At 37.8% G+C, this 22,065-nt stretch overlaps 1 protein-coding gene across 2 annotated transcripts in view; it reads right to left on the bottom strand.

Annotated features, from left to right (window-relative positions):
* Nucleotides 1-13,693, bottom strand: part of LOC148349553 (flotillin-2a) — a 35,127-nt gene extending 21,434 nt beyond the window's left edge. The window contains exons 1-2 of one of the 2 annotated variants that reach the window (XM_088320395.1): nucleotides 13,486-13,693; nucleotides 3,762-3,843 (exon numbers count right to left, since the gene is read on the bottom strand). In XM_088320395.1, the coding sequence (XP_088176521.1) occupies nucleotides 3,762-3,843; nucleotides 13,486-13,534 (131 nt within the window). In that variant the 5' untranslated portion in view covers nucleotides 13,535-13,693. The remainder of the gene's footprint in view (nucleotides 1-3,761; nucleotides 3,844-13,485) is intronic. The other variant, XM_088320394.1, reaches the window with a different exon arrangement.
* Between the last annotated feature and the right edge of the window lie 8,372 nt (nucleotides 13,694-22,065).

Below are 22,065 nucleotides of genomic sequence, written 5' to 3' on the forward strand. Positions count from 1 at the left end.
TGGCGAATTTAGTGTTTTAAGGTGCACCTTACAGTCCAGAAAATACAATAGTTTAATTTAAAGATATGACAAAAAAACTACATTGAGTAGTTTGGGAAAGTAATAAGTAAAATTTACTTTTGTTATATTATCATTTGTTTGTTAAATAATAAAAATACATAAAATCCTTAATTATTGTATAAATTACTTAAATACAGTATATATGCTTACAGAAAAGCACGTTTTAAAAAATATTTTTTTCCTCATAAATCTATGAAGGAAGTAGAAAATTAAATTATATCTGTTCATGAATCATAACAGGATAATATAATGGAGGATCATATAATAATGATCGTTTGACCCTACTAGTTAAAATAAAACACAAAAAACGATGATAGTTTTTGAAAGGCAACTTAGACATTCATGTTTGCACCCCAATGCACATTACAGAAAGATTTGACTGTCCATCTTATGGCATTGTCACCCCCTTCGTCTCTCAAGGAGAGCTGGATCAATGAGTCATTGGCCCAAACATTAACTTGATTGCTGCATCACAAGCGGGAAGAAGGTGGGGCCTTCCCCCACTAGGTGCCACTCTTTTTAATCCAAGCACATGTGACTGGAGATGAGCCAGTGAGTCATTTCTCTTTTTGGTTACGTCCCCCAAGGCAAAATAAAAGACTGAGACCATAATACTGAGCAATGACCGGTTAGCCCTTGGTCAATTTATAAGCACATCCATACTTTGACTCCACTCTGTTGTCGTGGTCTAGCATTATGTCTCCAAGCAACACTGAAGCGCGGCTCTTAATTGGCAATGGGTAACCTGAAGCTGACGCAGTCAAACTGAGGCGCATGAAGAGGGGAAAAAAGCTTCTCTAAGACAGGTAAACATAAGATCATCAGTTCATTCAAACCAGGTTGTCCATAAGCATATGAAGTTAAATTTCGTTAGTTAAAATAACAGATGAACTTTTCTCAATCAAGTTTTTTGAGTACATGCACTCAAAAGTATTTCCAAACAGAATGTTCTTGTCAGTTAGGCACAGAACGTGTAGTTTTCCTCCCAACAATTATGTAAATTTTTGCCAAATATGCCATGCGCTCTGATATTCAAGAAGTTTAATATCAAAGTTGACCTATCTGCCGTGTTTTCTCTAGAGCTCGACATCATTGAACAACACACCACCTTCCAAATGGCGCATCAAATAACACAATATAAGAGGCTGGCTCCGAAACAGACCGCAACTGTAGTGAACAGCGATTGCATACAGCTCATTTCTGCTGAAGAAAATGGAACATTACTTACCCTGTCACTGGGGGCCTTGAGACACTTTTGTCAGAGTTGCATGCTTCAACCTCCAAAAGCATCATGGGGTAAGTTTACCTGCTGCCCTTACAGTGCGTGTTCCTTGCTTGCTTTAGCCTCCTTTTAAGTAAATGATTGTGGCTTTTCAAATGTGTTTTTCGCCGCATATGGCGCAGTTGGTATAATTTTGTCCGGCTAGGGCCCGTTAGCGCCAGGGATGCCGAGGGCTTTCTTGTTTAGTTTGCTCCTTGCTGGCTCTTGGTAGTTGTCCACCATGTGTTGTTTTGCGGGCTAGTCTGGCATTAGCGACGGTTTTGCGATTCTCTTAGATTTTTTTCAGCAATGTGGCGTTTTGTTGCCATAGCCGTTTATCGTTGTTGGCTTCCAGGTGGGATGGCTGCTAACAAAGTGTTTTTTAATGGACAGCCTCGCGTATGGTTGATCGCTCCCAGTTAGACCTGTTTTGGATGCCTGCCCTTTGTTATACTATTACTGCATCCACATATGACACAACACTTAGGGCATTCTCCACAAAAACTTTTAAAATGCTGCTTAAAATACTTGTAACCTCTTGGACTAATTAACACATCAATCAATATGGCAACTGGCCTGCTAGGGTGCTGGTGTTTCTCCAATGACATCACAACTTAAGAATACAAAGACAAGACATGCTGTCTTCAAAATGCATTTTTCTCAAAAATAACTGGAAATTACAGATAAAATAAAAGATTTGATGCAAAAAAAAAAAATACTATTTCCACACATTTTGCATGTTTAAGAATTTGGAATACATATCAATAATGAATGAAGAGAAGAATGAATGTTTTCAAAATCACTCAACAGCAACAAAGTATGTAAAAGGTTAACTCTATGTTCAAACTGGCAGTCAGTTGTGTTTACAAGTTCCAATGCTTAACTTGATTCGTGTCAGGAAATTAAGAGAAGAGATAATAAGTACTGAAAATCCTGGACTAAAATCTGCAACATTTATGCTACATTCTAAACACAAAGTCCTGGCTTTTAATTCAGTGTGGACTATTGGGTTTTTCTTTCATGGTAGGAAAAAACATTTTGCTCAGCGAAAGTAGACCAATAAAATAAAAGTCCATCTCAATTTTGTTATCCATAACAACTTCCCTTATAGTAAAATAGTCACAAATTCCCTAATTGTGCACTGCACAGAGGAGAACTGCCAGCTGCCCATTGCCAGAATGCAGGCGCTCTGGATACAAAAAAACACTGTGATTTCTGGAAATATTTATAACTCCCTTCAGGAGATATAAGTCCAGGTTTTTGCCAACATTATTCAGATAATACATAACAAGAGAACAAAGGGAGGTTAAACTACTTTTTTGAAAATTTACAATGTACTCCTGTTATTTCTACTTTTCACAGAGAAATAAACTCCTTGATAAATTCTGCACTTCTCTTTCTGTGTCATCAATGTCAATGTCAGCTAAGATTCCTTTAATCTTCGAGGAACAATTAGAAACAAATGCAATTTGGTCCATTACTGTGGTAATCACCAATGACAACAACAAAAAACACACGTCAGTGTTGCAATGTGGCCCTTTTCTCCACAGTATGTTTGCCCTGGGGCTGTTGTCTAGAAATATATGACTTACATTTAAAGCGATGCAGCCCTCATTCACGTTTTCTTTCAGCGTAGTAGTAAATATGTGCTTGTCATTGAAATCGCCATCTTGAATGGTCACATGATCCAAAAACATGCAACGTGAATTCTTTCATTTTTATACATAGTTAAGCCTGCAACTTAAATTTTGGTGCGGCTTGTACTAAGACGAAATTGCGTTCTTAAATATGAGCGTGCGGCCTTTAATCAGGTGCGTTCTGTAGTCCAGAATTTACGGTAATTAGATGACTTCTTATTTAAATCTAATGCTGATAATTCTAAGATTCCTGGAATGGTGGTTCCTAAGGTGTTGCTGCAACTATTTGAAAATGATCTATACCATTTGCAATACTGATATTCCAGGGTAATCACTGACGTTTCCTTTCTGGAGCTTGAATCCATGTGACGATGGGAAGTGGCCTGGAATGTTTAAATATTTGAATAAACACACTGTGTGTTTATACAAGACCTTTCAGTCACAATAGAATGTGGATATTGTCAGCTGGGAATACACAGGAAAACAGTGAGCGGATGAGCTGTGACGTGCACATTGGCCATTCGGATGAATTCATGAGCTAATCAATCAAGAGTGATTAAAACACTGGGGCAATTGAGCATCGCAAGGTACTCAACAAAGGGTGACCAGTCCAAATAATGACTCCACCATCATTTACATTTGAATGTCCTCGCTGAATGCTTTAGCCAAAAACCTGGAAAATAGTAGTTCCCATTTTCTGGCATAGAGACGTTCACAATTACATGTCGCTTGTGTAATAAAATCGTTTTGTTTTTTTTGTCAACTGGTACCGTTTTAGAGACAACCTGCAAAAAGGCTCTTACCTTTGGATGTCCGAGATGAGCCACCAAGCCCAAGCCCAGCCTCCGACAACATACGTTTTTTGATCAGAACCGCAGCAGCCACCTTAAACAAACACAATGACAGAAGAAGTTGAAAACAACGTGAACATGGGACTCTAAAATACCCGTATTTAGACGATGACATAAATGCATGATAACTGATTAGAACTGTTTTTGTACTTCCCAATACCGATAACCGATAAAATACTCCTTCTAAAAACCAACACAGAAAACCAAATCCAATTATTTCTGTGTGTGTCCTTACCTTTCTTATAAATACAATAACATGATACAGCTTCGGTATACAGGGGTAAAAAGTAGTATTCGAGACTGGAGCCCGACTTAATCATTCCTTACTTTCTGTCAATAATAACTACAATGACTACAATAGCATTATATTGCTGTAAGCTCCATAAAACTGACATATACAGAATTGTCTCAGAAAAATGTGAATAGAATGACAGTTATTTATTTTCTATAATGCAACAAACAAAACTGTCATACATCCTTGATTCATTCAGGCTACTAGTACACTTTTTCATGATATTCTAATATTTTGAGGAGAGATATTGAATTTTTCCCATAATTGCCAATATTGATACAATAAAACACGTTAAACATCTGAGTTGACTTGTAATGAATCCAAAAATTAAGACATTTTTGTTTGTTTTTTAAATTGCTTTACAGCCAATAACTTTACCACAAATGCACATTTTTGAGACAGTCCTGTAGATATCGCAAATAGTGAAAATGGATATGATAATGGGTGTGTTCATTATGTGGAAATACATCAATTGAAAACATTAAATAAGTGCTCCAAATATTGATTTTAAAATAAAAATACTGTTAATATCAGTAAAAAAAGAAGGTGAATATAAAAAGCATGTGTTTTTCTCTATGTGGCGTCTGCGACGGTGACGTCATATTTAATCATCATGGTTTGATAACTAGCTGCCAAATATATATCGTGGATCCTTAATAAACAGTAAGGCTGCAACTAACGACTATTCTAATAGTCAACTAGTCACTAACTATTGAAATGCTTAATCAGGTATATTATTTTATTTTATTAATTTAGCAATAAATTGATTTAATTAAGTGGCATATGATAAACACAAGAAAGCGAGTACAATTAAAAATCTTTTATTGAACATAAACACGTACAAAAAAATGCCCCATCTAAATAAAACAAATAAGGCAGAGAACTCTGTCAGTATAGACCTAGATCATCTATCAAACTTCTGTCCATTTTTAGAGGCAATAAAATAAATTATAAAATAAAATCAAGTCAACATTTCCCCCCTGTAAACCAAGAAGAGACACCTTAGCAGCAGTAGAAAAGTAAATAAGACAAAAATTATGTATATTTGTAAGGTGCATTCTGTCGTCAACTGCAAAGTTTGTAACAAAAGTACTATATGATTCTCAACAATTTGAAATCAAAGGTTTCAACAACTGATGTTTGTTCTTTGGACTGCATGCATTTGATTTCAAATAGGTCTGTTGGGCACAGTTTGGCATAACGCTCAAGCTCTTGCTTATAGCAAAATATAAATATCACACACATAAAATGTTCAATGTATGTCCATCAAAACCATATTGACTTGAACGTTACTAGAAGTTTACCGATGAGAGCCAGCCTCCTTTCGATAAAAGTCCAATGTTCACATTTAAATGTTCGTGCGACATTGATCTACCGCCATGATAAGCAAGGTTTTTTTGGTAAACTTTACAAGTGTTTTTTAATTGGCCATATCCAGGCTAAAATGCTCCCAAACTTTAGAACTTTTGGTGTCGTAGTTAATGCTGATGCTGCCATTTTTGTGTTAATGTTACCACTCCAGACAGAGATGCTATTGGCTATTGCACATTCGCAACCCTCATCAAAAGATTATACTCAAGTAAAGATGCCTCATTCCGTTGGAAAACGTGTCTGGCAACAAAAGTTGGTAGTAAAAATAGTCAATAATAGGTTTAACTATTGAAGTCTGTCGACAAAGTCGACTAAATTGTTGCAGCCCTAATAATCAGTTGTTTATAATTCCTAAGTGAATGGTAGCTAGAGAAAGTAAGAATGCACAGGAAACATTCCAGATTAGAAATAACAAGACTGAGTTCAAGCAACAAAGTAAAACCGAGGGAACAATACGGTGCAGCTTGCCATAGCAAGACATGGCACAGGCCTGTCTGTGTCTGGTTCCTCTCCAATTTGATCGTTTCAGACGACATTCTCAGCTGTCACTGGTAAATGGGGGAGGAGATGCTCTATTTACCGATGCATACACATGTGTGGCCTATATTTACCAAAAAACAATCTATGAGTTGTACAACATTGACTTTAGCAAGGTTGAATTACAACCATATTTCCCAATCATGTCTCGTGTTTACACAACAAAGCTTAAACCGGTTTAATCATGCAGAAACAAATACAAAGTCAACTAACATTTCCATTGAAGTGCAAAGTGAGAATTATATAAAATGGTTGGTCAATGCTGAAGAGCAGGGGGCGGGAACCTTTTTGACTCAAAGAGCCATAAAACCAAAAATATATTACTTTTTTTTCTTTAGAGCCATACCATACAAAACTCAATAAAACCGCCAAACCCGCTCTCCAGGCAAAAGATAATTCTTCAGCAAATCCTATTTCACCGTGTGCTGTTTGACGATTAAATAAAAACTAGGAAATAATGATAATAATGCCAGAGCCTGTGTCCTTTATCAATACAAGTATACCACTTAAAAATAAGTCTCCCATCTGCAGTTACTTATGCGTGTTCAGGTTCATTTTGATAGCCATCGTTGACCTAAATAATGGTTTTAAATGGTGCAAGCAAGGTTATTTTCTAAAAATGTCAAACAATACTGCAAACCAGGATACCCACGAACGTCCTGTGTATGACTCTGGCTATTTCTACCCCTCACCCAATCAAATTACTCTAGGTGCTTTGCAAGAGCTTTAGGGTAAAAGTTTGTTTTGAGTCCAAGTGTATTCTGTGACTTTTCATCATAAAGTGTCTCAACAATGAACATGGATTATTTTATCAGTGCACATGTAAAGGATTATTTAGCAATTTACAGCCACAACAGGGTCTGTTGGAGTGACACCCTGACTGTAAACTGTAGTTAAAATTGTCATATATATCTATATCTAGATATAGAGATATGTATACATATGTATACATATATATACATATATATACTATACCGAACCATCTCTAAATCAATAGTCTCGGCTTTGCATGTGCTGCAATTTGCCCTGCATTTATCAATATATTAAATAATTGCACATGGTCAATTTTATCTCAGAGCCATATGTACTCATAAGCAGAGCCATAGGTTCCCGACCATGCCTGGGGAAAAAAAAGGAAAACATTTTGGACAGTCCAGCCCAGAAATGGAAAAGGAGATCTACAAGTGGTTTGGCACCCAGAGAAAAAAAGTGGATAGGCGTGTCTCATTTGGAAGCACCAAGATTGCAAAAGTTAAGAAATATGCGAGTGAGTTGTCCGCCTCCAACATGTTCTGAATATTTCTTCAAGCTTATGTTTTAGTGTTTGTAGATTTCAAAGATATGTATCGATGAAATGGAATTAAGGAAGAATCATCACCACTCGATTACCGAGGTTAGAAGAGTGACCACATCGCATAGGTTAATACATACATCCGTATCCTTCTCGTTTTCGGTATTAAGTGACATTTTTACACATGAACTCGCAGTCTGTTTTGAAAGCCTTATTTTTCAACAATGATGAAATAAATGAACGTCAACAACCTTAAATAAATAAGTGTGGGAGAGAGATAAATTGTATTTAGGATATTTGTTGATATAGGGCACAAGTTCCAGCATTATTATTATTTCATACATTTTACAAAATTACCAAACATCACTCAGGGAAATAAAATGCACATAATAATTAGTTTTTGTCTGGAGATCAAGTTTGGCAGTTTTTTTAATTTTGTAGAGAGGCTCTCACTGAAAACAAATAAAAATTATCAAATATTATGCTTTAATGGCCCTTTAAAGCAAAAATATTCCAAACCCTCGATTTAAAATACCCTGTGCAATAATGACGGACAACTTTGGTGGGTGCCTTTTACAAAAGTAGTTTTTTTAATTAAAACACTCATTCTTTGATTTCATATGCCAATGATTAAACTTACAACATCAGTGCAAACCTTTTAGCTTTGTACTACATTGTCACTAGCTAACACACGAAATAAATGAGTTTTATTTTCATTGAGAGCAATAAAACTGCAAAACTACACTGACTTTTTGGAACAAAGGTCGCTAAAAAAAATCTGTCATTGTAAATAAATGTATAGGTTGTAAATACTTTTGCTGAAGGAAGCTGAGAAAAAATAAACACTATTGCACAAAACTGTGAAAAAAATAAATAAATAAATATATATATATATATATATATATATGTGTGTGTGTGTATGTGCCTTGTGAATTTATTGTTTTTTATTTAATTGCTGCTGCTAAATGATTTTGCACCATTACTAAACTGCACTACTATTTTCATTGCATTATTATTATTATAAGTTATGCCAGTTTTTAAACGAACTACGTTGTTATTATTTTCTTCTTTGCCTATTCATTCTGCTGTTAGTCTTTATCTTTTCTCTTTAAAGTCTCTACATTACATGATTTACCCTGGAGTGCCCGGTCTCATCACGTTACATACAAGATTTCATAACGTTGATATCAATGACAATAAAGATGAGTCTATTCTGTTCTATACCTATGAACGTTTTAAACACACTTTATTCATTGCCTCCCAACAGAAAAAAAGTACAGATTTTTGAGCGATTGGAACAAATAGAGAAGCCGTTCAAAAAAAAGTAGTGTACCATGAAAGTGATAAAGAGTGTCATTTTATTACTGTGGTATTTATTTAAACAGATGTGGGTTATGCATGCTCTGTATTCAAAATAAACTGCCTTTCAATGGCAAACAGAACGAGAATAAAATCAAAATACGGAACACATTTTATGTCTGGCTAGCACTTGCATATCTGACATTCCTGACTCTGTTGTATTAAAGTGGGGGCGGGGAGGCTTGGATTCAAATCTAAAGTTTGTCTCTGCACCGTTAAACGTGATTGAAAGAGAAAACTGGCGGCGCTGGGTCACTCCCAAGTATAAACTTGCTTACCGACCAGTTATTCAAATAAAGATGTGTGTCACAGATTGCCTTTAGGTTGCGATAAGGTAAAGTTCAAAAGCTTATTCATGTGAATTTTTTTCTTTGCGTAAAGAGGATCAACGAGGAAACTAAATTCCGAAAACCAAAGTCACCAATTGGAAATCCGCCTTAACAACACAGCCGTGGGAAAAAAAAACAACCTCACATAAAGTCTTACGGACAACACCAATGCTAAAACTCAACCACACCAGTTGTCTGTTGCCTAGCAGTAATTCCTACATCACGGGCATATTTATTTTAGTAGCAAGCTACCAAAAATAATAGAATACAAGCATCTGTCAATAAATGTGACCTTCCCCGCCAAAATGAGTCGCAACGTTCTATTTTTAGCTACAGGTCGATAACTGAGAAAAAAAACGAGGTAAATCATGAAAAAAAAGAACAATTTTTACATTTTTAGCTATTTTTAAAGATATGACATTCTAAAACACTTGCCCGAGTTTCATAAATAAATAACAAAAACAGCGATTAAAGTTCATTCATTTAAAATGAAAGTTCTTTGACACTCTACCTTTGTTACTAGAATAAAAACAACAGCTTTGAGACTCCTTGTGATTAAGGGCTATACAAATAAACATGACTTGACTTAAGGTTTTTGAATGTTTCCTTGCCCTCGTGTAGGTTTTAGATCAGGGGAGGGTGTAATAATAGTCTGTAGTTTGCAATAGTCTTTGGTCTGTGCAGCCCTTTGAGACTCCTTGTGATAAAGGGCCATAGAAATAACTTGACTCTGCAAAAAGTAAGATGATAGTAGACCTGCGCTGTGGGAAATAAAGCACAAGGGCTCTTTGAACTCAGTTGGGCATTGTTAACATTCGATATATTCGAAATATTAAACTTGAAACTTTTTCAAGGAACCGCACCTTTAAGCTTTAAAAATACAAACATGAAACAGGTGCCACGTGGTAATTAATAAACATTTTCGATATAAAGTGTGCCGCTTCTCAAAAACGCTTGGGGAACAAGAAGGCTAATTCAGGTTCCTGAATTATAAATCATTGTGTAAGAAAATTAAAAGACATTTTTATTGGTGTTAACATTTTTTTCCAAGGTTCACATGAAGAGACAAGAATAATATTGATAAATTTGTTCATGTCACCTTGAAAAAGATGAGCATTGCTGTTTTATTCACAGGGTTTAATTAAAGGGATGGTGTGTATTATTTGACTAATTAATGTATCCTTATGGTTTAGGGCAGTGGTCAGCAATCACCTTGCTTATACCGTATTTATTCACATATACATGCCAATTCCTCACAGCTTGAGAGGTCTTACAGTGATAAATTATAGTATTTGGGCAATGGTTGCCACAGGTCAGTATTAAGCCCAGATCGCAGCATTGATTAATTAGGAAAAAAACAATCAATTTTATCAAAACACCACACAATTTTTACTCTCAGTAAAACATTGTCTTTCCTTTATCTTGAAGGTTGGCCCATCGCTGTACAATGTAGCTTTGGCTGAATCAATTCCCATAATACCTCATTACGGTGCCACGTTTAAGAACGTTGTATTGGTGGGGCCGGGCCGTGAGAATAATATCAGACACTAAACTGTTTTTTGGTAAAGAAAAGGTTGCCGTTCAATGGGGCAACTAAAAACAAGTGCTAAAAAGCAAAAGGAAAAACATGAAGTATAAAGATTCAAATTGATCAAAACGCACACTTTCCCTTCTATTTTTTTTCCTTTTTTGGGTAACTGCAGCACCAAGGGAGACGATTATGTCAGCTCCTTTAGGTGATGCTCATGTTATGTCAAATAAATGCTTTTTTTTTTACTTATTAGTATTTTTTAATGCATGTTTATATGATAGTTCGTGTTTTTTTAAGAATAGTAATTTTTCAATTTTTGCAGGGGTCTGAAATACCCCGTGATAGGTAAAACCCATGGAATAAATTTTTTTTTTGTACAATTATTTTACAATTAAATAATTTATTGTATACTGAAACCAAAGAGCAACACATTTTGTTTGTTTAACAAATAAAAGTACAGTAAAACATTTTTATTAATTTTAAATATCTACTGTGATGTCAAATACCGTATTCGCGGACAATAAGTTGCAGTTTCTTCGTCGTTTGGGTGCAACTAATACTCCGGTGAGAATTATATGTGAAATTATCAACAAATTATTATAGCATTAGGTTTTACATCCTTATTAAAGGAACTGTAAATCACTGCTGTTAAGCCTGTCTTGATAATTGCAACCTTGACCGCAACTTAAAGCTAAAACTGGTAGCCTCTGTTGAAATTAATAATATGGGGGCTGTCAGTAATGTAGACAGAAGTCTAAAATACAGTTGTACAAAAAAAATTACCATTTCACTCGATGATGGCAGTAGCCCTTTGGCCACCTTGCCCGTGACTTTTTGTAAGAATTTTAGCCCATCACAATTCCGACATGACGACTGCAAATAAAAAAATGAAAGGTGACTGTGAGGGCCGCCCGTTCCAGTTCAAGTAGAAATTTGAGTATTTTTTTTCACTAAAATCCGAAACAACTGCATCAGACTAATTTGTCAAAAAAGTGTCTGTTTTCTAATAAAACATATGAAGAGGCACTGCCAAATGAAACACGCCGATTACGTTGAGCTAACTGGAAACGAACGCTGTGAAAAGATGAAGCAACTGGAAGCAGCTTTAACAGCAAAGCAGCACTTTTTCACGAGACCCTGCAAATCAAACAAAAATGCTAAAAGGCGAGCTACGAGGTCACGATGTTGATCGCCAAGCACTGCAAACCATTCACGTGGGATACATTAATAAAAGATTGTTCAAAGAATGCTCGATTGAATAGTCGGCCCTCACACATTTTGAGTTGACCAAATCTGGCCCGCTTTCCGAAAGGTTTGGACACTAACCAGTGTCTGAAATAACGTCTGCCCGGACGCCCGGGGCGTGCATCTTTTACGTCGGGCGCACAACTTACAAAACGTCTCCGCCCGGGTGGCAGACAACTTATTCAAGAAAAAAAAAAAAAGGAAACGAGCTTTATTTCGATTTTCGAAATCTTCGTTTGGTTTGGAAATTTCGGAATTTTGGTTCGTTTGGCAATTTGCATACTCGGCAGCCAATCGGAAGCCTGCATCGAAAAACTTAATGCTTCCGGACTCTCCTGAGCGTTATAAGGTTGTGCATTTGCTCATAATTCTCCAAAGTAGACGCACAGAGAACACAAGAAAAATTGAGAAGTGGTTAGGAATCAAGCCAAAACCTCAGCCCCAGAAGAATTTTTAAAAAGAAGCTGACAAAATTGATGACACTACAAAACGTAAATGTACATTAAAAGCATCGAGGAAAGAGGAGTCCAAGTGGCTTGTAGCAGACGACGCAACGCAAACATTGCATTAATGAAGATGAGTAAATATGGGTACATACTGATGGCAGATGGAAAACAGCGATGTCACATGCATGCAATGAATGTTATAAGTGGATTTATAATAAACTTAATTTTAAACTATTGTTCTGTTATATATTCTGATTATGAATCCTTGATACTTTCCAACAATGAGTTTTTTTTGCGATTAGTCGTCTTATTGCGTTTCAAGTAGTGAAAAATGGGGCAGACAACTCTGAAAAGTTGCTGGTGTTTGGTAACTTGTTGTTATGAGTTTCAGACACTGACACTAACCTAGAGACTCACTTTTTTTGACATACTCGGAAACTTATAGCAGCCATCTTAAATCACCGACTGGGTCAATGTTTGACATGCCAAAGAAGGTAGCAATATTTTCTAAAAAAGACAAACGAAGCTGTCATTTCACAGACAGTAAATACAGTAAAGTATTTAAATTGTATTTCAGTTCTAACCAATGCAACGCCTTTTACATTTCCCAACTAGACCTTTTTCAAAGTATCAATGCACTAGTATGGGAAGAAGTGTATAACGTCCTCTGTTAACCGGTAATTCCTGCTCATCTGCATAAACCTCAGTTGATCGTCTCTCGTAATGTGTCGAGCACAGTCAACCACACTGATAACAGTACGAGGATTTAACGGGCCTCTCCCATGTAATCTAATTTAATCGACTGTAGTTCCCTCTGCAGGGAACAACCGCCATGTCCTCCTCGGAGCACACGCGGGGCAGGAAATCGTCCGATTCCTGCAACCAATGGTCGATGGACACCCTTCTCTTAAAAAACACCCTGTTTTAATATACAAGTGCTTTGAAAGCAAAGCACGTTTGCAGGACCTAAAACCGCAAACAGTATGCATTTGAATATAGTGGCAAACGGGTGTTACGTAATCAGTGGTCATGAGAATGATGTTTAAACATATTTGTTCGACTCGTTTACTGGTTTAACGCGGTAACCTATATGAAAATGCAAGTGCGTTTTTCGTATTTGTAATATGTATTTTAAAGAAGAAATCATCGAGAGAAAACGCCCACCGAGGCCCGCCTCTTAAATCCCTCCGTCGAGCTCCAAGTAAGAAAAGGCCGCCGAGCTTTAAATGAAAAAGAACACACACACATATATATACACTCGAAGGCGAGTTTTACCTGAAACCACGAGTGCTTCGTTTGGTCCGACGGTGTGACAGTTTCCCATTTTTTTGACGAATATGAAGACAGAATTAATCAAGTAAGAAGATGTCAAATAATACGTGCCCCCTGGTCCCCCACAACCCTCGAAATTATTTCATCACAACACAAGAGTATACAGTCACACCCACGACCGTTGTTCTGCCGAAATGTCCTACCGTGTAAAGACGCCCTACCAATGCATAGTGCGCATGCGCACAAGGCGGATTGCGATGTCCTACGGAGAGTATTAACAATTTTCGTTTTGATTGATACTTATTTGACTTTTTTAAAGCTTCAAAACACTGTTTTCTGACGTAGCTTTAAAGCCTGGCGTGTTTTTCTGTTGTAGCTTTGTAGCATGGTGTTTGTGGACTACGGTAATCGGGCACTGTATGAATGCTTGTCAACCCTCGTTATTTGACTTCAATAAAAGTTATTTTTTCAATAATTTTGATTTTCAGTGTTGCTAATTTTACTTGATAAGAAAGAAACCTAAATTCGCTGCCAGATTAACCTACGGTAGGGCGTCTCCACAAGGTAGGAAGTTTCGGCAGAACACTGTATCGATTTTCCCTTCCACTCAGGAAAAGCGTAATGCGCTTCTCTTTTGACCTTTCAAAATAAAGCTCCAACTAACATTAGCACGCGTGGTTTAGCCTGGTGTCAACGTTGAACTTTTATTTTACTGCAGACAATGTTCTTCGTTTCAAGGTAACTTTACGACTATTGTTATATAGTTACCGGATATGCTATGAAAAACGCCCAAATGGGAAATGACGTAAAGCGATAAAGACTCGGTGTCTTTTCTAAGACAAATCAAGTAACGGAAATTAAACTAAATAAAAACAGGGTTGAATTATGTTCTAAGTAGCTGTTTATTAAGTAAGATTGATCCTACCATATCAAGGAATAAATGTACGAATAAATAAATAGCTGCTAATATATGCCGTATGATTAAATAAAATAAACACGTGACACAATAAAGGCATGATATAAAATACAGGACAAAATAAATGAGAAAATGCATAAATATATGAATTGTATTTATATCACATATACTGCTGTTGTGCTTTGCGTTTCTGTGTTCATTTATTTATATGAAATATACAGTATTTGTCAATATTTATATCTGTATTACTAACAGTGGTGGGCTGTCAGGGCCTGCAAGGCCTTCTCTGCTGGCCTGAACATATCTGAATCATTCATCCATTTTCTTTTCCGCTTATCCTCAGTAGCGTCGCGGGGGTGCTGGAGCCCATCCCAGCTATCTTCGGGCAGTGGGCAGGGGACACCCTGAACTCGTTGCCAGCCAGTCGCAGGGCACACATGGACAGACAACTCACTCACCTAGGGACAATTTTAAACCGGCCAATTAACCTGACATGCATGATTTTGGAATGTGGGAGAAAACCAAAATGCTCAGAGGAAACCCACGCAGGCACGGGAAAAACATGCAAACTCCTCACGTGGAGGCCACGGTAGCTGGAATTGAACCTCCACATTGTGGTGCTGCTTGCTAAACATCCACCTACCGTGCCGCCCCATCTAAATCATGTTATGTTAATTACATTTTGTCTGTGAACACTTCTAAACTGTTTTTCAGCTTCCTTAATTGCTTTTCCACTGATCGTGCTCCTTCCAGATGTGCACTTTGAATGAATGAATGAATGAAAACTTTTATTTAGAACATAAAAATAAAAACAGGACAAAAACAATGAGTCAACAACAGAATAATGTCACATAACATAACATGTTCATATTTAAGCATTGAACAAATTACTCAATCAGCCATTACCTAATGCCACGGTGGGGTCGGGGGGATTTTTAAAGGGTTATTGTTTTATCTTCTTTATTCATTATCCATTATCCGTCATCGGTCACTTCATAATACACTACAAAGCCTGGGAGCCGGGACTCTTACTCTCAGCCAAAAGGCCAAGCTAAGGTCCTAGCCTTAAAGCCTTGCTGCGGTCATTGCGAATGCACCGTTCCCGGAGGTACTGCAGGGTAAGAAATGTCCTTGGAGGCCTTCATAATCACTTCTCTGAGCCCGAAGAATATCATAAATGTGGATAAACCTGTTGGTTTAACCAATTAGATTTCAAGTTGGGGACACCATGGCCTTCTAGAAGGCGTGAGGAAACATAACGGAAGTATCACAAGGAAAAGGTGAGGAAAAATACAGTATCCTGTGTTCATTGCTTCTGTCAAACAGACATTTCTCTAGCCATAAATCGAATAAAAACTCCGGCAGACTCCACCATGTTCAACCAATCAAACGTAGCAGCCTTGTCGGGTGACCATATCCACCTACAGCGGGGGGATTTTTGTTTACGGATGAAACGGATGGAAATTGTCGCTTAGCAATACAGACTATGAAAACACAGAAGAGGATGAGCACGCTGGCCTCCCATTAAAATAATGTTCCCCTTAAAACACCAGCTACAATATGCAATGTCTTCTTTATTTGAGTTAATGAGCTAGCTGCTTGTTCTGTTTGCAGAGCCTGTTAAGATAAGTATTGCGGCTATAAACGTGCCACATGTACTTAATTTATTTATTTGATTTATACTATTTTTATTTTACTATTAACTAAAGCACTTGAATTTACGTTGATTAATTTTATATACTTTTAAATTAAATGTATTTTTTGTTGTTCAAATGGACTTTTATAATTTGATGATCTGATTGGTTGTTTTGAAAACAATAATAAATACGACGTGCCACATGTACTTAATTTATTTATTTGATTTATACTATTTTTGTTTTACTATTAACCAAAGCACTTAAATTTACGTTGATTATTTTTTATATACTTTTAAATTAAATGTATTTTTTGTTGTTCAAATGGACTTTTATAATTTGATGATCTGATTGGTTGTTTTAAAAACAATAATAAATACGACGTTGTGACAGTTACGCAGCACCTAAGTCATTTTTTCACCGAGTACTTTTTTACTTTTATTCAGGGAAGTATTTGATTACTACTTTTACTTCTACTAGAGTATTCTTATGTAACAGTACTTTTGCTTGAGTAAATATTTTGTCTACTCTACCCACCTCTTCCAACATCTTATAACCACAATTCTGTGCAAGCCTGAGAAAGTTACACCTGCTTGCATTTCAGTGAATTTTGATGTTCTGAGGCTTCTTATTGGGATTTTCCCTCTCACACAATTATGTCACTTCTTCCTTTTTAAATTAAAGTAATCCCGTATTTTACAAGAATATTTCAAATATATTTTCGTTGTTTATGTGTGTTTTGCATTTTGAGTTTTTTTTGTTGCATATTGTAAAATGAAGTCCTTAAAAAGGGCATACTATCACTTTTACCATCACTTTTTGTCATGATTACAGATTGAGAGCACCTGCGACTGTTTAATTGGCGCCAACAGCCTCGACAGCTGATTGGCTGATGCCCTCCTTTTAAACCCCCGGCTTCCAAGAGGAAGCCGTCAGATTGTTATGCGAACTGTTGCCACCAGCTCAGTAAGCCTTTTCGTCCGACTCTGTTCCTGCCCTGCTTTTCTCTGCCTGATCTTCGTTGCTAACCTGTTTCCGGACCTGACTTAGCCCTGATCTGCCTGCCTGTTACCTGACCTGTTTTGCCCTGTTACCTGCCTGCCTCCTGTTGACGACCTCGTTTCCGAACTTGACACCGCCTTTGCTCTCCAGCCTCGGCCAACGACTTGTAATTCCCGCCTGTCTCCGATTCTCCTCACTAGACACAAAAGTGCCACTTCCGCATCGCCCTCTCCCCTTGTCCGTCAGCCATCGGATCGTGGAAGCAACCCCTGCTCTCCCTCTTTATTAACAAAAACTGAGAAAACGAGCGCTATTGGGTCCTGTGTCCGTTTCTGGTCTGTGACACTTTTATTTCAATCTGGGTGTTTTAAAACAATTTAATGAAATTTATCAAGTCAAGTCACATTTATTTATGTAGCCCTTAATCACAAGAATGTCTCAAAGGACTGCACAGATTACAATCACACCATTACCTGATCTTAAACCAACATGCACGCAAGGAAAAACTCAAAACTTCAGCGTGAGAAAAAAAGAACCTTGAGAAGCGGTCTCACAGGTGGTAATCCCCCTTCCAGGATGACCAGGGTGGAATAGATTAAGCATTGAGTTACGGTACACAAACATGGTAAACATCAATAAAAGAGAACACTCAGTAACATGTTGAAGTTTGTCCGGAAATTGCATGACAGCAACGACTCCTCAAGCCCGTAAACTAGTCCAAAAAGTCCATGACGGCAACGGCGCAGCTTCCCATCTCTGCCAGCTGGTCAATGCAGGCGTTGACATGCTCCAGGTCAGACGCTGGTCTGCTGACTCATCTCAAATCATCCTTCTCCTTCGTATCACCACCAGGCAGGCAGCCGGAAAAAGACAGGACAATACAAAATATGAGGTGGGCATCAATCATATGCTTTTGAATAGAAGTGTGTCTTAAGTCTAGATTTAAAAACTTCCACTGAGGTTGAAGAACTTATCCCCGGAGGCAAAGCATTCCACTGTACTGGGGCCCGGATGGAGAACGTTCTCGAGCCTGCAGACTTCTTGGCTCTCGGAGTCACAAGTAGACCGGCATTTTTTGAGCGGAAGCTCCGTGCAGGAACATTGGGGGAAATCAAATCAGAGAGATAAGAGGGTGCAAGTCCATGCAAACATTTTTATGTTAATAAGAGAACCTTAAAGTCACATCTTAAGTGGACTGGGAGCCAGTGCAAGTTGGCCAATACAGGAGTAATATGCTCAAACTTTTTGGTTTTAGTCAAAAGACTAGCTGCCGCATTCTGAACCAGCTGCAAACTTTTGATGCTAGACATCAAAACCTCTGCATCTGATTTGGACAGCATCGAACGAATCTTCGCCATATTACTGAGGTGGTAGAAAGCTATTCTAGTAATATTTTTCCCATGTGACTGAAACGACAGATTAGGATCAAATATAACACCTAGATTTTTAACTGAGTCACTATGGGTGATATTACATTTGCCTAGGTTCAGGGCAGTGTTTGAAAACAACAACAACAATGAGCTGGACCAATAGTCAACATTACAGTTTTTTTCTGGGTTAAGGCGCAAAAAATTAAGTGACATCCATCTTTGAATCTCAGTGAGGAAAGCCTCCAGATTTCTAGAACTTAACTGTCCAGTTGTCCCCAGTAGCACACACAGTTCAGTGTCGTCTGCATAGAAATGGAAACGAATATTACTTGCGGATAATGTCACCAAGCGGAAGGATATAAATACTAAAAAGAAGGGGGCCAAGTACAGAGCCTTGTGGAACACCACAGGGGACTTTAGAGTGTTTAGAGGTTAGATTGCCGTAATTAACACATTTCATCCTGTCTGACAGGTAGGACCTAAACCACGAGAGTACAGTTCCCGAGATACCGATGCATTCCAGACGAACAAGTAATGTGTTTTGGTCGACAGTATCAAAAGCAGCACTGAGATCCAGCATTTGTTTATAAATCTAAAATGAAATACACGTAACTGTAGTTGTTCGTATGTATATCTATTTATAAAAATTGGAAAGGCTTACACTACCGTAGTTTCAGGACTAAAAGGTGCACCTTGTTTTTTGCATGTCATTTAAGAAATATTTTGATAAATAAAATACCACACAATCAAAAACAGGGCACTTGGGACAATAATACTTTTTCACCCTCATATGCACTGACATATTTTTACCATCTTTCGGCGGGCCGGATTAAAAAGCTTGGTGGGGTGTATGTGGCCCACAGGCTGTAGTTTGCCCACACTTCATATAAATGTACATTTTTAAAAATTAATAATAGGTTAAGGAATGTGTATTTCTTTTATCATGTTTGAGGTTCACCTCGAGTTTGGGATACCCTACAAATAAAAAACAAACAAAAATAGAGCTTGCTGGCTTGCCAAGTTGGCGTTGTGCAGGGGTGTCAAACAGGCTTATGCCCGCTAAGGGATTGAATCCGGCCCGCAAGACAACTGATTGCCTAAGTGAAGTCACCTGGGGCAATCGTTTGGCGCGCTGGAGCGCACTTCCTGATTGGCTGACGTTCTCCTCTTAAGCGGCCTGCGTCCAGAGATGGACGTCGGATTGTACTTTTTGTATCCCTGTGTGTTCTCCAGACTACAAAGTACCTACGACTCCTCTTGCCTGATTCATGCCTGCCTTTAGTTTTTGACCTGTTTCCGTCCCACGTTTTGCGACCTGCTCTCCCGCCCTGGCCATCAATTACCTACTAAGCTGTACCTTCCAACTACCTGCCGCTGCCATTCCGCCCGAAGAGGCTGATGACCGACAAGCGCCGGCGTCCCAAACCAGCTCCAACAACTCTTTCTGATAAAATCTCTTTTGAAACTAACACTATTGGATCCGAGAGTTCGTCCTGGTTCTTGACACTAACAGCAAAGTTCTCATAATCAGGCAGATAATTTGATGAAAATACAAAACAGAAAGACTTTTAATCAGTCAATCCTTTAAATTAGTGTTTGTGTTTTATTTGCAGCCCTTTGAGACTCATTGTGATTAAGGGCTATACAAATAAAAATGACTTGACCTGACTTGACTATTTTTGTCTCTATACATTCTCCACGAATTTCCCTGGGTTAAATAAATTATAGTGGAAATGAATTCTACTGTTGTTTTGCTTTTTACTTTATTTTTACAACTTCACAGTCGATAAACACTACAAGAGATTAAATCTTAGTGAAGAAGGGAAAAACCCTTAATAATCGTTTTATAATCAAATTTTCCATCCCGGAATCATAATTTGATAGTGGGCCTCGTGACTATTATGTCATTCCCTTTCTCAAATTTACCCAAGGAAAGGATTGTGCCCTTTAAAACAAAGATATTAGACTATATTCACCCTTGTTTTAAAAAACGAAAATGACTTAAAGTACCGTAGATGCCCGCATATATCCCTACATCGCATATAAGTACCATTATCAAACTGCTTTAAAATAGCCGTATATTAAAGTAATTTAAAAATATCAATAAAGTATGTGCAAACATTGATGAGAATTTAACTTTGTAGTTAATAAAAATGTATATCTTGGGCAATCCACAACACTATTTGACCTGAGTTTTTTGAAGGTAGTAACGTTTCAACTTATTGGATAATGTTTATGAATATTGTGAGCTTGAGGGATTTCTAAAAACTCTGTTATTACCTATATTTTATGTCTGTGTATTTTCTGTACATACCTTTGATGTCACGGTTTCCATGGCGCCCAATTGGCCCCGCCCGTGTGGCGCCAGCTGCGGCTCATCGACAGATTGGCTTTGCGTCTATTTAAGCTCAGTGCTCTCATTCTTCCTATGTCAGTCCGTCAACGAACCTCTACCCCGCAAGACGTGGGTATTGACTCGGTCCTGTTTCCTGTTGGTACTCCCTGTTTGGTGTTGTTCCCGTTTATTTTTGTCCTGTTTAATATCGGTTTCCAGTTTAGTTCCTGTCTATTTTTGTCCTGTTTATTATTCTGTCCAGTTTTCGTTCCCGTCTAGTTTGTCCTTTTTATTTTCGATATCCTGTTTGGTGTAATAATAGTCCGTGGTTTGCAATAATCTGTGGTCTGTGCAGCCCTTTGAGACTCTTTGTGATTAAGGGCTATACAAATAAACATGACTTGACTTGACTTGTTTCATTATCTATTCTGTCTGTCCTGTCCTGTCCGGTATCGACCCCATCTGTCCGGTATCGACTCGGGTAATTGGTATCGATCTCGTCGGCCTCTGGCTTCCTATCATTTCATGCCAGACTGCTGCCTAACGTGCATGACACCCCATTTCCGTAAAGAAAAAAGGCTTGTGTGAGAAACGTCACGCGTTTGGGTCCTGATTCACTTGTGGTTCATGACATTTGAGACTTTTTGTGATTAAGGGCTATACAACTAAACATGACTTGACTTGTCTTGACCATTTGTTTACCATTCTGGCCCCCATAAGAATTGTTTTTCTATTACTCTTTTTTTGGTTTGAACAAATTTATTGACACTAAAAACAGAAAACAATCATGACAATCTCAACAGCAATTAAGCACATTCACAATATTATATTCCAATATTATGTTTTTAACAGCAAACACAAAGTGAGGTTTGAACAAACCTTCTCGAAAATCTTATTAGCAATCAAACATATTCACAATTTCATTATATAACATCTTTGTTAGTGTCAATAGATCCGTCCAGGCCAAAGTCGATTATCCTCGGTCTGAACAAATCCACCGACACCAACAGCAGCAAAACACAGTCATCAAGCATATTCACAATTTTTTTATATCTGACAATATGACGTGACGATATGACATTTTAACATTTTTTCCTGACATTTTCAACATCAATTAAACAATTTCAGAGTTATTTTCTTTTAACAGTAGTTAACCAGCGTGTAAAAGGCAATACTATTGTGCAAGGGCATAGCTCTGCCATCCCACCCTCCCAAGCAGCATTCTTCCAGTCCTCTGTGTGGGTCCTCTCCCTTCTGCGTGGGTCCTCTCCCTTCTGGGTTCCACAACCCAGGCCGTTGCTGCCGGGACTCCCACAGTGTAGCTCC

This window comes from Urocampus carinirostris, chromosome 17 (assembly GCF_059441175.1).
Source record: "Urocampus carinirostris isolate Australia breed hairy pipefish chromosome 17, RoL_Ucar_1.0, whole genome shotgun sequence".
Lineage (NCBI taxonomy): Eukaryota > Metazoa > Chordata > Actinopteri > Syngnathiformes > Syngnathidae > Urocampus > Urocampus carinirostris.